A 14,386-nucleotide genomic window follows, 5' to 3' on the forward strand; every position below is an offset into this window, starting at 1 on the left:
GCATGAGATAAAACACAATACGGTTCCCTTGCGGATTCTTCTTTTGACGGTTTTACAGAATAAAATTGGCCTCATAGTCTTATATTAAAACAAAAGAACAAAACCCTGGAAAAGGACTCTTTCTCTTATGTCCTCTAGCTGAATAGCAGGATCCATCACACCTAATATATTTTTCCAAACAATCCCACGCAAAACACACATGACAACCTTCACAAAACTCAAGTTTTCACATGTGTCTCAGCTATGTGTGATTTTTATTTTATTTTAGAGATAATTTAAAAGATAATTACCTTGTGTTGGGAGAAAAATGATGGCGCGAAGCCAAGTGTAGATACCACCACCCCCCCCAGCAATTTGACACATTATATAGCTTTGAAAGGAATAATTGCCCATAAAATAATCTAGCATCCATGCTCTTTCCTTTGAGGATTTAACCTCTCCTGCATCAGAAAACAGTGTGTGAAAAGTATTTACAGTTCAACTTCATTATGTGGGATTCTATTAATGTACCCCCAAAATATGGTGAATACAAAATGTGATTAAACTGACTCTTGTAAAACTCAACTGGAAGGGACCGAAAATCTAGGACTACTCATTGCCCTAAATTAAGATTATTCTTCTGAACTATCTTTTATGAAAACATCCCCATGTGACTGTGGTTTTTTTAAGCCTCCAAGGAACAAGATTGCACCCTTTCCCTAGAAGACAAATTCACTTGCTGAATTTCTATATCTGGGTTTATTGTTCTGCAGCAAGCCTATGAAATATCTTATTTAGAAACTTGATTCTGGCCAAGCCCATTATGTCTTTCTTCTCAACTCTTGTCAGTGGCATAGCTTGCCGCTTGGGAGCCTGGTCCTACAGCCAGGGGCGGGGTGAACCGGCTATGGGGGCAGGGGGCACTGTATGGATCCTATCCGCCGCCTCCCCCTCAGCTGTAGGGCGGCTGAGGGAGAGGCGGAGGGCAGCCGCAAGTCCCACGCTGCTGTTTTAGGCAGTGTGGAGCCTGCAAGCACCCAAGCCACCATGTCACTCCCAGGAGAGACGCGTGGCTTGGGCACACTGCAGGCCCTGCGGTAAGTGCCGGCCCCCGTGGTGTGGCACCCAGTGCCAGCCACGTTTTGTTACGTTGACTGAACTAAAAAATTTCGTGAGTCCATTAAAAAAAAATTAAACTCATATTTTTGTCATTTTGTCAACCCCCCCCCCCCCCCGTGATGACACCCGGGCTGGACCACGCCCCCCGCCTCCGCCACTGACTCTTGTACCTTTTGTTTCAGTTGCAACACTGTCTGCTTGATTTGATAGAACTCTTTGCAAGAGGCACAGCAGGCCCCTGGTTTCACCACGTTATCAGCCTTCTCAGAAAACCCTGCAAAAAGGGGAAAAGAGTGAGAGAGAGAGCAAATATTCCAATGCATTTTTCCCCTCAAGAGGAAGAAAACAAAGCAGGGAAGAGAAATGCCAAAGAAAGCTGTGCTGGGGTGATGAGCCTTTGAAGTTTTCCTTCCTGGCCGTTCCGTGAGAGGAAGAGGTGCCCTTGGTATTAACAACCTTTCCCAGTTGTGAATCACCATGAAAGGCTGCACAGATCCAGCCTAAGCTCGCTGCAAACAGTCTTAGCAGCAGCTGTTTCCAGTTAGCAGGTCTTAATGCCCTTTTGTAAAACTCTTTTTATATCTGGGGCGGGGGGAGAGTGTTTACCTCTCTACTTTTATCTGAGTCTTTACTGTACGGGACCCACAGTGATTTATAATCCCCCTTCAAGGGCCAATTTTTGTATGCTGTAAATTGTGCCAATATCTCATGCAGCGAGACCTTTTGCTTGCAATTTGCACAAAGCCGGCCTTTATCACCACTGATTATGTTTGCTGCGCAATGGGACGCTTAATGGCAGAAAGGGTCAGAGCCACAATCGCAGTAAAAAGTAACTCTGAAATATCTACTGGTACATTGCTGGAGCCATTGAAATGCAGAGGATAACAAGAGAACGCAAGAAGTATCAAAATAAGGTGCTCTTTACAGAGCTTTAAATCTTTAGGAAAGGCACAATATACTCAGTGCTTTTCTTCTTGAAAAAATGGTGCTGGTGCTGAGTACCCTTGAGTACCCCCAGAAAAAGCACTGAATGTACTTATTAATTCTTATTATCGGCACCAATCAGGTTGAGGCTAGAAGTAAATTGAGGCAAGGGTGGGAGGACTCCCTGCGTGACGGGCAGGAGTCAGATATAGTCGGGTCAATTCCAATGCCTAAGCCAATACCGCTTATATTCTGTAACCAATAAAGTTGTGGCCTAAATTTGCCCAATAACATTAACCTAATATCTGTCTCGTTTCTTATTCATCAACGAGGGGGTGGTTTTGGGGTCTCGACACACAATTATCGGCACTGATCAGGTTGAAGCTAGAGGTAAATTAGTTGGAGGTACAGTCGTATCTTGTATCTCAGACGCTTTGGCTCCCGAACGATCAAAACCTGGACGTGAGTGTTCCGGTTTTCGAACATTCTTTTGGAAGCTGAATGTCCAAATGGGCTTCTGTGGCTTCTGATTGGCTCCAGGAACTTCCTGCAGCCAATCGGAAGCCATGCTTTGGTTTCTGAACATTTTGGAAGTCGAAAGGACTTCTGGAACGGATTCTGTTTGACGTCGAAGGCACGACTGTATTTTAACAGAAGCGGGACAACCACCTGCCAGGGATGCTACATATTTGCATTCTGAACTGCTCAGCCTGGATAGCTCAGTTGGTTAGAGTATGGTGCTGATAACATCAAGGTTGCAGGTTTGATCCCCGCATGGGGCAGCTGCATATTCCTGCATTGCAGGGGCTTGGACTACATGATCTGCAGGGTCCCTTCCAACTCTATGATTCTATGCAGGTCTTGCATTCAGCAGGGATGAACTACAAGTTCTCCTCCCCACGCCCACCTGATTCTATGAGGCTTTCTCAATAGTTTGCCCCCAACAAGCTGCAAGTTCCACACCCACTGTGTGTTGTTTATAGAGGCTACATTGAAATCCCTTGCCAGGGTCTGAGGCCCAGAACTAACTTGCATCCCCCTGTGCTGCTTGCGCAGAAGAAGTAATGACACGCAGGAGCTGCTGGAAATTTAAGGCACAGCAGCCTGTGACATTCACCAGAACCCCACAAAGGCATCAGTTAAGCCCCACAACTTGCACTGGCAGCAGCTGAGGTCATAACCCAAGGATGCGGTCTGCAAAAGGGTGAGAATCAGATAAAGGAGGGCAGAGGCCATAAAGCAGTTGTAGCTTCCTGGCCAGTAGCAAAATGTTTAGGGCTGTTTTCACTTGGTTCCTGGCAGCAAAGGCTAAAGCTTGCAATGGGTGACCTGGCGGATTGCAGGTATAGGGATTAGTTTATCATCCACAACACATCTTTGGCAAAGGAGTTAAGAGTAAGGGAGAGGCACTTCATCTGCCAAGGGAGACTACTTGCAGCAACACCAGAGCAAGTCAAGTGGCAATTCCTTGAGGTTTACTTCCTGTTCTTAGCAAGTAGGACACTGTAGCCAGCAAGAACACGGCCCAATGAATATTTGCTTCTTGTACTCATAGAAGCTGTGGGAAAGATTCCTGCATTGCAAGGGGTTGGACTAGATGACCCTCGGGGTCTCCCAACTGGAAATTCTATGATTCTATGAAACCAGTGAACCCAGTAAGAGTCACACAGTCACAGGAGAAGTGGAGCCTGACCCCTCTCCCCCAGCCATGTAGGAAAGATGGGTAGGAACTAACAGGGGCCTAGTCGTACAAAACCACATCTTTTTCACACCTGCTAAGCTCTTCCATCTCCTGCACGAGGACCGAACTTCAGCATACAACAGATATAATGCAAATGCAAACTCTGCTCCCCCCAAAAGTTGAATTGTTTTTCCAGGCAGAGGGGGGCTGAAATAAGTCAATGCTCCTATGCTTTCTTCCACAGTGCTGAGTACTGGAAACTCTGTTTTAATAAAAATGAAAGCAGAGGCTCTCAAAGTTCTGTACCAAACTCTGCAGAAGAAGTGTGAAGGACTGAGAGGCTTCTGAATTATTTGCCACCTCAGTGACAGCGAAACCGGGCTCCCAGAATGCATTTCTCTTCCGCATATGAAGCTGATGTCACAGATAATATTCTTTCTTTGTGAAGAAGAAGAGTTTGGATTTGATATCCCACTTTATCACTACCTGAAGGAGTCTCAAAGAGGCTCCCTTCCTCCCCCACAACAAACACTCTGTGAGGTAAGTGGGGCTGATAGACTTCAGAGAAGTGTGACTAGCTCAAGGTCACCCAGCAGCTGCATGTGGAGGAGCGGGGAAGTGAACCCGGTCCCCCAGATTACGAATCTACCGCTCTTAACCACTACACCACACTGGCTGAAGCTACCTAAGCGCCTGTGTGTGTGCTATCATTACTGAAAATGTGGTCCTTTCTTGTCTGAAGTTAGACAATAAGAAAATGAGCCCAGCAGCAGCAGCAGTTCCTAAGATAATACTGTTTGATGGGGCAGTACATTTGCTTGAAGTCCTCAGGTGGGATTCACCTAGCCAGCCCCATCAGCAGAACCCCTGCTCGAGGACATCCATTTTGTGCTCCCATACCCCCACAATGGGCCACTGAGGGGTCCTGAGAACCCCCAAAACAGCATGTGGTGGTGGGGGAGTAGGGAGACCTATTCAGCTGGCAAATGGAAACACTTGAGCAGATGAAACAATGCAAAGAACACAATGTTGAATTCTACCCATTGTTTCCATGTTGGGTGCCTGCATGCATTCCCCCCACCCCACAAGGCTTATGTTATCATCTGTCTTGTATTATCTGCCATTGGTTTTCATTTGATTATGTGGCTACGCCGTGCCCTCTCTACAATATGCAATAGGATCTCCATGTCACAAAGATGGTCCATGTCTTTGGTGCCCCTCCCCATATTCAAACCTGCAGCTCAAATTCACAGACGGCTAAGGGCAGCAGACAGCTTTCATCCCTCTGGCGCTGTAAAATAAACACACACTAATTCATTTTCTCCATCCTGTGTGTTATCTTTGGAGATTGGGTGAGATACTGGTGTTGTATTGTTGTTTTTTAATTTTAAAAAATCAGTATATTATTAACATTGTAAGAAAGGATTTATCAGACGATCTGCCTTGAAGACCTAAATTCCACTGCAATTTAAGCCAGCTATTTTGGAAAGGTTATTGCAATGCAAATGGTTTTTTTGCAGGCTGGCAATGGCGCATGAACTTCTATCTGCCACAAGATGGCATTCCTAAGCAGATTGTTTCAAACAGTAGACTTAAGAGTCAGAGGGAGAAAATCCTGTTCTCATGTATGGTGGACTGGAATTATACTTGCTTAAAATATTTCTTCTGCATAGCTATGAAAGGTGCAGAAACTCTGTCTCCTGGCCACTCGGTTTTGCAAAGCTGGATTTAAAAAAGGAGGCTCAAGTACTTTGGGGATCTTACGACATTCAAACGTTATGGGAATCCTCTACCCTCAAAATGTCTGTAAGGAACTGATTCTCTGCTTTTTTGTGACTTGCTGGACAAGAACAAGGTTTGTCTAGTCTCGTTTCCTTACTGGGGAAGGGAAACCGAAGTCAGCCAAGAAAGGACCACGTTTTCAGTCATGACAGCTGACACACCAGGGGCATAAATAGCTTCAGCTGACTTCACAAGGCAGAATAGTTCAGCTTGTCTGTGACTTCAGCTTCATATGCAGAAGAGCAATGCATTCTGGGAACTCAGCTTCACCAGGAATGGCTGAGAGCTATGTGGTCTGAGCTGGAACAACCAGCTCAGAACATAATAGCAAGAGCTCTGAATCAACTGATCTGGAGGCAAAAATATGCAATTTTAATAGCACCTCCTTCTGAGCAAAGGTCTTTAGACTTGGAGCTTTTCACTGATTTTATCAGTGCACAGTGGATCCCTTTGGACCAAAATAATTTAAGAAACAGCAATGTAATACCTTTCTCTCCTTTGGTGCATGTTTTCCCATCATCTTCACGTATGTACCCCTCATTACATTCACACCGATAGCTGCCAAGGGTATTGACACAGATGTGGGGGCAGAGAGGCTCGCTGCTTGTGGCACACTCATCGATATCTGAAAGGGGATGGATGCCGCAGTGGGTTAAAAAAGGAAGGGAAATAAGAAATAAAGGTTTCCTAAAACTTTTGCATTAATTGCATTCGATTAGTGAGGGACTACTGCTCAGTGGAACTATGTGTTGCATGTAACAGATTCCAAACTCTCAACCCCCATCATCTGCAGTTCAAAGGTTCAGACAGCAGGTGATGAGAAATACCTCTAAGTTGCTGGAGAGATAGTGACAGCCAGGTTAGACAAGAACCTGTGGCCCTCTAGATCAGGGATGGAGAACATGGTACTCCAGATCAATGCTGGACTCTGAACTCTCATCATACCTCATCGTTGGCCATGTTGGTGGAGGCAGCATCTGAATTAATCTGAATTAACTATGTAAAGGTTTGGAAAGAAATCCAAAAAGATCTGCAAATTTGGAGTAGAATGCAATTGTCATTGCTGCGAAAATTTCAGTCATAAAAATGAATATACTCCCAAAGATGCTATTCCTATTTCAGACTGTACCTATAGTTAATGACATCTGAAATTTTAAAGAATGGCAAAAAGATCTATCTAATTTTATTTAGCAGGGGAGAAAACCCAGGATAAAACATAAAATCATGATTGACACTAAAGAGAGAGGTGGTTTTGCCCTGCCTGACGTACAATTATATTTTGATGCATCATGTTTATGTTGGTTGAAAGAATGGATTTTACTAAAGAACAGATACCTATTAGACTTGGAAGGGCATGACCTAAAACTTGGGTGGCATGAGTCCCTGTACAGTAAGGCCAAGATATATGAGAGTTTCACAAACTACTTAATTAGGAAAAACCTGTATAGGGTATGGGGAAAATAAAAAAAAACTTATTAGAAAGGAAAACACCAATGTGGATGTCACCAACAGAAGCCCTTGCAAAGAAAAATTGGAGTACATATAGAGACTTGCTAACTGTCACTGGGTTAGGATATAAATTGAAAGAGTATGGAGAGATAAAAGATCAAGTGACAGATTGGTTAAGTTACCATCACTTGAATACAACATTTAAGTTACGTTTTTTTTGAAACTTTAATAAATATTATTTTTAAAAAATAAAAATAAATAAAAAATATGGATTCGCGGAACAAAATTTGCAGTTTGAAAAGGAGTTATTGGGATTCAGGGTTAAAATAGACTCGCAAAAATGCCAAAATCAACAAAGGGCAATTGTTGAACATGCAAGGTAGCAGAGGGAACTTTTCATCACATGTGGTGGTCGTGCAGCATAATTAAAAACTATTAGGAAATGACCTATAATGAACTTTTAAAAATGTTTTAAAAACCCTTTCCTAAAAATCCAGAAGATTTTTGTGGGGTTAATAACAACAGAAGTTACAAAAAAGGAGAGAATTTTGTTCCTATATGCGACAACTGCTGCATGTGTGTTATTAGCGCAAAAATGGAAAACAGATAAGGTATCAATAAAAGAAGAATGGTGCATTAAACTGTTAGCATATGAAGAGCTAACAGGAATGACCACTAGAATAAGGAATCAAAATGATAAAAGATATAGGAGGACAGGATATTCTTTATTGAATATATGAAAAAGTATGATAAGCAGACAATCAACCTAGCAGGATGGTAAGATTCTCAGCAGTGTAAGAAATAACTAGAGTTTATATAAGGAGTTGCGATAGACAGCATGAACCAAGAAAACGCGAGGAAAATAAGAGATAAAAGGAACAATGGAAGGAGAGGATGGGAAGTCGGTTAAGGAACGTTTTCTGGTTGTTGTTTTTGTTATTTCAAAATTGTTACTTTTTATTATTCCAGAGATTCTTTTCTTTTCACATTATTTTTCTTTACATTTTGAAATGTATCAGAAATGCACATGAAAAGTGTATCAAAAAATAATAATATTCTGAATTAACCAAATTTTAGAAGCGCATACATATCCATATCTTTGAATTTATGGCAAGTAACCTTGAATTAATTTCAGGTGCAATCTTTTCCACCCACCTAAGCAATAGGGTTTCTCTCTGTTCTTGTGCCTTTCGCGGTCATACCGATAACCAGGGTAGCATGTGCATAAGACTCGTCCAAAGTTGTCTGTGCACTGTTGTTCACAAGGAGCTTCTGCGCAGACGTCATAATCTAACGAGAGAGAAATATGCTTGTTATTAGCAGCTGTACAACACTGCAAAAGTAATGGGAAATTAGTGTTTGTCCTTCTGTTACCAATGTAGTTGTACTCCTGTTACTAATCAAAAAAACGTAGACCTCAAATTTTTATTTACACTGGATTGCTATGTGTGACAAAAGAACAGGCAAAGAAACAGATACTTCTGGAAGAAAAATAAGATAAATGTAATTACACAACGTTGTTATTTTTCTTCCATCACCTTCAGGATATTTTTTTTTTGGGGGGGGGAACTCTCGAGAAAATTCTCTGTGACTAAAAGTTGGTTAAAAGAAATATACTAAGCTAAGAACCATAGATGATTGTAACTGTTGGGCTGTGGAGAAGCTGCACACAGTTTAGTGAATGCACTGTACACCTCCACAATGCTATTTCCAGAACCAAATTTAGTGGTTTGCAGGATACAAGGACAATCACCTCCTGGCAAATAGAAGGGGAAGAAATGGAGGCAGTGAGAGATTTTACTTTCTTGGGCTCCTTGATCACTGCAGTTGGTGAAAGAAGTCACAAAATTAAAAGACGCCTGCTTCTTGGGAGAAAAGCAATGACAAACCTAGACAGCATCTTAAAAAGCAGAGACATCACCTTGTCGACAAAGGTCTGTATAGTTAAAACTATGGTTTCCCCAGTAGTGATGTATGGAAGTGAGAGCTGGACCATAAAGAAGGCTGATCGCCGAATAATTGATGCTTTTGAATTATGGTGCTGGAGGAGACTCTTGAGAGTCTCATGAACTGCAAGAAGATCAAACCTCTCCATTCTTAAGGAAATCAGCCCTGAGCGCTCATTGGAAGGACAGATCATGAAGCTGAGACTCCAATACTTTGGCCACCTCATGAGAAGAGAAGACTCCCTGGAAAAGACCCTGATGTTGGGAAAGATTGAGGGCACAAGGAGAAGGAGATGACAGAGGACGAGATGGTTGGACAATGTTCTCAAAGCTACCAACATGACCAAGCTGCGGGAGGCAGTGGAAGACAGGAGTGCCTGGCGTGCTCTGGTCCATGGGGTCACGAAGAGTCGGACATGACTAAATAACAACAAAGATGCAACTGGAGATAGGTAGGATCAGCTGAAAGAGGGGAGACACACTGTTGGAACAAAGGAAGGTGCTTTATAGCCTGCCAAACTAATGGTCCATCTGGCTCAATATTTTCTACATTGACTGGCAACAGCTCTTTGGGGTTTTGAGAGTAGATTTCAGGAGGCAGTGGCTCTCCAGGGTTCCATTGCCAGAGGCAGTCACAGATGAGCAGAGTGCTGTTGCATTCAGGTCCTGCTTTCGGTTGGCCACTGTACGAACAGGATGCTGGACTTGATGGGCCACCCCTTAACCATGCAGGGTTCCTGACTAAGGGCAGGATTCCAAGGCCATGGAAATTCCCTCTTCAGACCTACATGAAGGTTATGGGTGGAACTGATATGGGGGTGGTGTTGTGGGTGGTGCAGATACCAGTGAGGGGGTAGCCAGGTGGAGTGCATTCCCACTTGCCCCTTTAGGCATTCAGGAAGACCACCTGATGAGGGTTCATGTTCTGCAAGTTTCCCTGCTTCAGCTCCAATTCCCTGGCTGTTGCTAGTGGTGACAGGGAATAGTAGGGCACAATCATGCTATGGTTTGTGTGATACTACAGGGCAGCTAGGAGGAGATATGGTGTTGCTGTGCTGCTTTCTATGGCCTCCACCATATATATTCAGCCAATGGGGGTGTTTCTCCAAGGGAAGAGGGTCTTTGCATCCTCCTTTCATTGGGCTAGACTGGAAAAGTAATACACCAGCTTGCAGGCATTGGCAGCTGCATCCACCCATGACTGGCATTTCAAGTGTGACATTTCTCTCGCGCATGGAACTAATCTCCATTTAAGAGGGAGAGAACATGTAAACCATCACTCTGTGAGCTACAGCACCAAATGTTTATTTTGCTTCACGCATCCAGAATCGACTTGGAGGCTTTACAGTTCCAAGCTTACTGCAATTGTGCTGACTGTGTATGATGCAACGGAGCTCCATCGCAGCTCAGGCTTCTCATTGTTAAATGAGAACAACAACTTCTATCCCACCTATTTTTCAGAAGAAACTCAAGGCGATTTTTTTTAATAAAAAAAGGCAACAGTTATAAAATACAGAACAATTCAAAGTTTATATCGTAAATCAAAATATTAGCATAAAACCCAAGGCCACAGTAACAATGGCAAAACAGCTATCAGAATTAAACTTCAGAATGTTAGAACAAAAGGAAATATTAAGCCTAAGGCCCCTTTAAGCAAAGAACAGCCATGTCTCCACTAGCCGTCAAAAGCAGTGATGGGGCCTGATGCTGCATGTTTGCTAAAGCGTTGCACGCAGCAGGTGCCACTGTAGAAAAGGCCCTGTCCCTGGACACCACCAAGTGTGCCTTGTGGTGTTACGGAATCTGAAGAAGGAGTTTGGAGACAATCAGAGCATGCATACAGAAGAAGGTGGTCCTTGAGATAAACAGGTCCCAAGCCATTAAGGTTTCTAAAGGTTAACACCAGCACCATGAATTGAAGCTCAAAATGCCTCTCAGTTGTCAGAATGCTCCTATTCCATTTGGAGCTTGATTTTGCAGAACAAATGATTCCAAGTGTTTTCTCAGCATTGAGCCAAGATAGGTGAGTCACCGGTCGAGTTTGCTCACCTGCTAAGATTTTTATTCATAGTTTGGTTTTGCCCCAGTGCATTATCAGCTCTGTGTCTGGCTGCCAAGATTTCCGGGACTCTGAGCTGCTAAAGCAGCACATCTGCCAATAATAAATCAACCTGATAAAACCAAGGTGAATCCCTTTCGTTGACTGCAAGAGGCAAAAGAGTGCGTTGAGTTGAGCACGTGCATCTGTCTTGGCAGCATAATGTTCACAATGGTACAAGATCAGCCCTTGATTGCCAAAGCAGAGAGCACACAGCCCATAAAATACTACTGTTCCAAATAACACACAGTAAGTGTAAAACTTTAATAAATGATAAACTGCCTGCTGAGCTCATCTATGCAGTATTTTAAAAGGTGGTGCAAAATTAACACTCCCGTTCCTTTTAAAACCACATACTTGATTGTTTTGAAGCCCTGCCTTCTAAGGGCCTCCAAGGGGTGGGCCCAGGGGAGAGGTGAAGCACAGAGCCAGAAAAGAGGAGAAGATGGCATTTGGGTGGCACATTATGTCTGCTGGAGGGGTTCATGTCTGCTAGAGCCAACTGTTGTGATGCGCAAAAATATTAGGGTAAAACCCAGATACAAATCCATGCTTAGCCATCTTGGGCCAGTTACTAATTTGCCTCCCAAGGATGTTATGAGAATAAAACAGGGAGGTGAGATCCTTGGAGAGGATGGGCAGGGTAATATACAATAAATAATAGGAAACAGGGAGGGTGTTTTAAAAAGCCAAGTTATTTTTCGTCAAAGCAGTGCAGCTGCAAGGTACTGAACAATGGAAGAAGAAGAAGAAGAGTTTGGATTTGATATCCCGCTTTATCACTACCCTAAGGAGTCTCAAAGCGGCTAACAATCTCCTTTCCCTTCCTCCCCCACAACAAACACTCTGTGAGGTGAGTGGGGCTGAGAGACTTCAGAGAAGCGTGACCAGCCCAAGCAGCTGCATGTGGAGGAGCAGGGAATCGAACCTGATTCGCCAGATTACGAGTCCACTGCTCTTAACCACTACACCACACTGGCTCTCTGGATAGCAGAGACTGGTCTAAGGCATGAGTAGGAAGCAGGTACTCAGACATGGCCATTGGGTGTGTGAGGGCACCGCCTCAGGCAGCAGCAGCCCCCAAAAGTGATGTCCTGCCTCCCCTGCCACCTCCACCCCTGGCAGAGAAGCGGTGCTGGCAATGGTGGCAATTTCGGGTAAGATCTTGTGCAGCTTGAAATATCTCTCCCCAAACCAGAGAGGTCTGACCTGAAATCGGCTGTGATACTGGCAGGGAGGGCAGCACAGGCAATGGCAGGGCATGGCGGCACTTCCTCTTGCACCTCAAGTGGCGAAAGGGGAAGTGCTGCCCCTGTCCTCAGGTGTCTGACCCCTCGGCCTCAGAGCAAAGAAAGGTGTGAAACAATCTTCTACTGGTTGGCCTACAGATTGCTGTTCTTCAGAGTGGACCCTGAGACTGCTGCCTTACTTCCACAAAGGCCTTTTATGCATCAGAATAATTGTCCAAGCTATCTAATATCTGCAGTGTCACAATTTATATTTTCATCAATGACCTGCTCCTCATTGCTCCCAAATAATCATTTCAGGAGCATAATCCATCCTCAGAAGAGATGGTTGAAGTAAGAAACTGAAATGGTAAATTTGGGTTGGTTTATTCACATGACTTTGAAGGCCTATAATGTGGAGACTGTTATGAAGCAAAAGGAGACATCGTCAAGCTCAGATACGTCTAGTGAATGTCTAAAATTATGGCGTTATAATGGTGACTGGGGACACGACAGCAGCCACTGGATGATTTTCTACAGCAGAGGTAGTCAATGTGGTTGCCTTTGGATATTGTTGAACCCCAGCTCCCATCAGCCCCAGTCAGCATGGTCAGTGGTGAGGGATGATGGGAGCTGTAGTCCCATCAAAGCCTGGAGGACACCTCATTGGTTATCCCTGGTCTATACTCACTAACCACCCAACCCAATGTATTTATATTTGGTAATCGTACTGAGTTTAGTGAGACTTACTCCCAGGTAAGCATGTAGAGAAACAAATATTTTAGCCCATAGTTATTAAAGTACAGGAAGACAGAACCACTGTAGTGATAAGTGTTGGAAAGAATAATTTAAGAACGTACCTTCAGGAATGCATTGTCCAAGAACAAACTTATAACCCTTACAGCACTTTTTCCTAAAAAGACAAAAACAGAAAACTATCTATTAGACGGAATTAGTAAATTAAGATCCCAGTCCTATCCATGTTTATTTGAACATAAGTTCTACTGAATTCAATGGCCTTTCCCCCAAGCAAGTAGGCATAGCTTATGACATTACCTGTATTACTTTCAGAAAGGCCAGTAATGCAAGCAACAGCTTCAGCTAAAGCTACTTCATTATTGTAATGTTGTGTTTTGTGTTGTGTTGTCTTGTACTGTATAGTACAGTACTGCATTGCATTGCATTAAAACATTTATTCCCATTCCTCTGCTTCAAGGCCTGAGGCAGCTTACAACAATATTATGTAAACTGTTTAGGGGTTTGGATGATTAAATCATATATTTGTTGTTATTGTTTAGACGTTTAGTCGTGTCCGACTCTTCGTGACCCCATGGACCAGAGCACGCCAGGCACTCCTGTCTTCCACTGCCTCCCGCAGTTTGGTCAATCTCATGCTGGTAGCTTCGAGAACACTGTCCAACCATCTCGTCCTCTGTCATCCCCTTCTCCTTGTGCCCTCAATCTTTCCCAACATCAGGGTCTATTCCAGGGACAAATCCTGTTAATTCACCCCCCCAACAAAAAAAGCATAACCCTCAGAACAAAATACAAATGGGAGACATGAATGCAAATGCAGGTCTGAAACTACCACAGTAAAGTGGGAAAATGAGATGGTAGAATTCTGAAGCCATAAAATAGACTGTACTAGATTGACCGCAGGAGCAAATGAATGCTCTCTGGAAGGGACAGGGCACTCCCATTCAAAACAACAACAACAACAACAACCATCAGTGTGCCATAGGGAGAAATTATAGACTAGCCTGCTCACTGTTTATGCTATGTTTTCGCTAGTGCCAAATGTATTGCTCTGTTTTCCTTTGGACCCCACCAGCGATGCTGAGAGGGGGGCATTGTTGTCTGGGTGGCCCAGGACCTCCATACACACTGCCCAGGCTTGCGCCCTGGGGAGGTCACTTTGGTGCTGGTAATGTGGCAGTTGGACCTCACCCCCAGAGGCACACTCCATTGTCTCGTGAGACAGGCAGATGCCAACAAAAAATGTTTTGCAACTAAGATCCTTCTCCAGCTACTATTTGTACAGTCAGTGCTGGCTCCAGGGGTGAGGGGGCCGTGGGCCAGGTGTCCTCTGCTCATGAAACCCTCTTGTCTGTCAATGGTCCTGGCAGGTTTACCATGCGGTGGACAGCAGCAGTACTAGATGGCTGGGTTCTGCCACTATTTT

The 14,386-nt window shown here is 43.9% G+C and overlaps 1 protein-coding gene across 2 annotated transcripts in view; it reads right to left on the reverse strand.

Moving 5' to 3' along the window:
• Nucleotides 1–14,386, reverse strand: part of CCBE1 (collagen and calcium binding EGF domains 1) — a 150,212-nt gene that overhangs the window by 11,171 nt on the left and 124,655 nt on the right. For both annotated transcript variants that reach the window (XM_083575796.1, XM_083575797.1), the window contains 4 exons: nucleotides 13,065–13,117; nucleotides 8,090–8,224; nucleotides 5,973–6,110; nucleotides 1,269–1,372 (listed from right to left, as the gene is read on the reverse strand). In XM_083575796.1, coding sequence (XP_083431922.1) covers nucleotides 1,269–1,372; nucleotides 5,973–6,110; nucleotides 8,090–8,224; nucleotides 13,065–13,117 — 430 coding nt within the window. The remainder of the gene's footprint in view (nucleotides 1–1,268; nucleotides 1,373–5,972; nucleotides 6,111–8,089; nucleotides 8,225–13,064; nucleotides 13,118–14,386) is intronic.

This window comes from Podarcis filfolensis (genome assembly GCF_964270895.1).
Source record: "Podarcis filfolensis genome assembly, chromosome: 11".
Lineage (NCBI taxonomy): Eukaryota > Metazoa > Chordata > Lepidosauria > Squamata > Lacertidae > Podarcis > Podarcis filfolensis.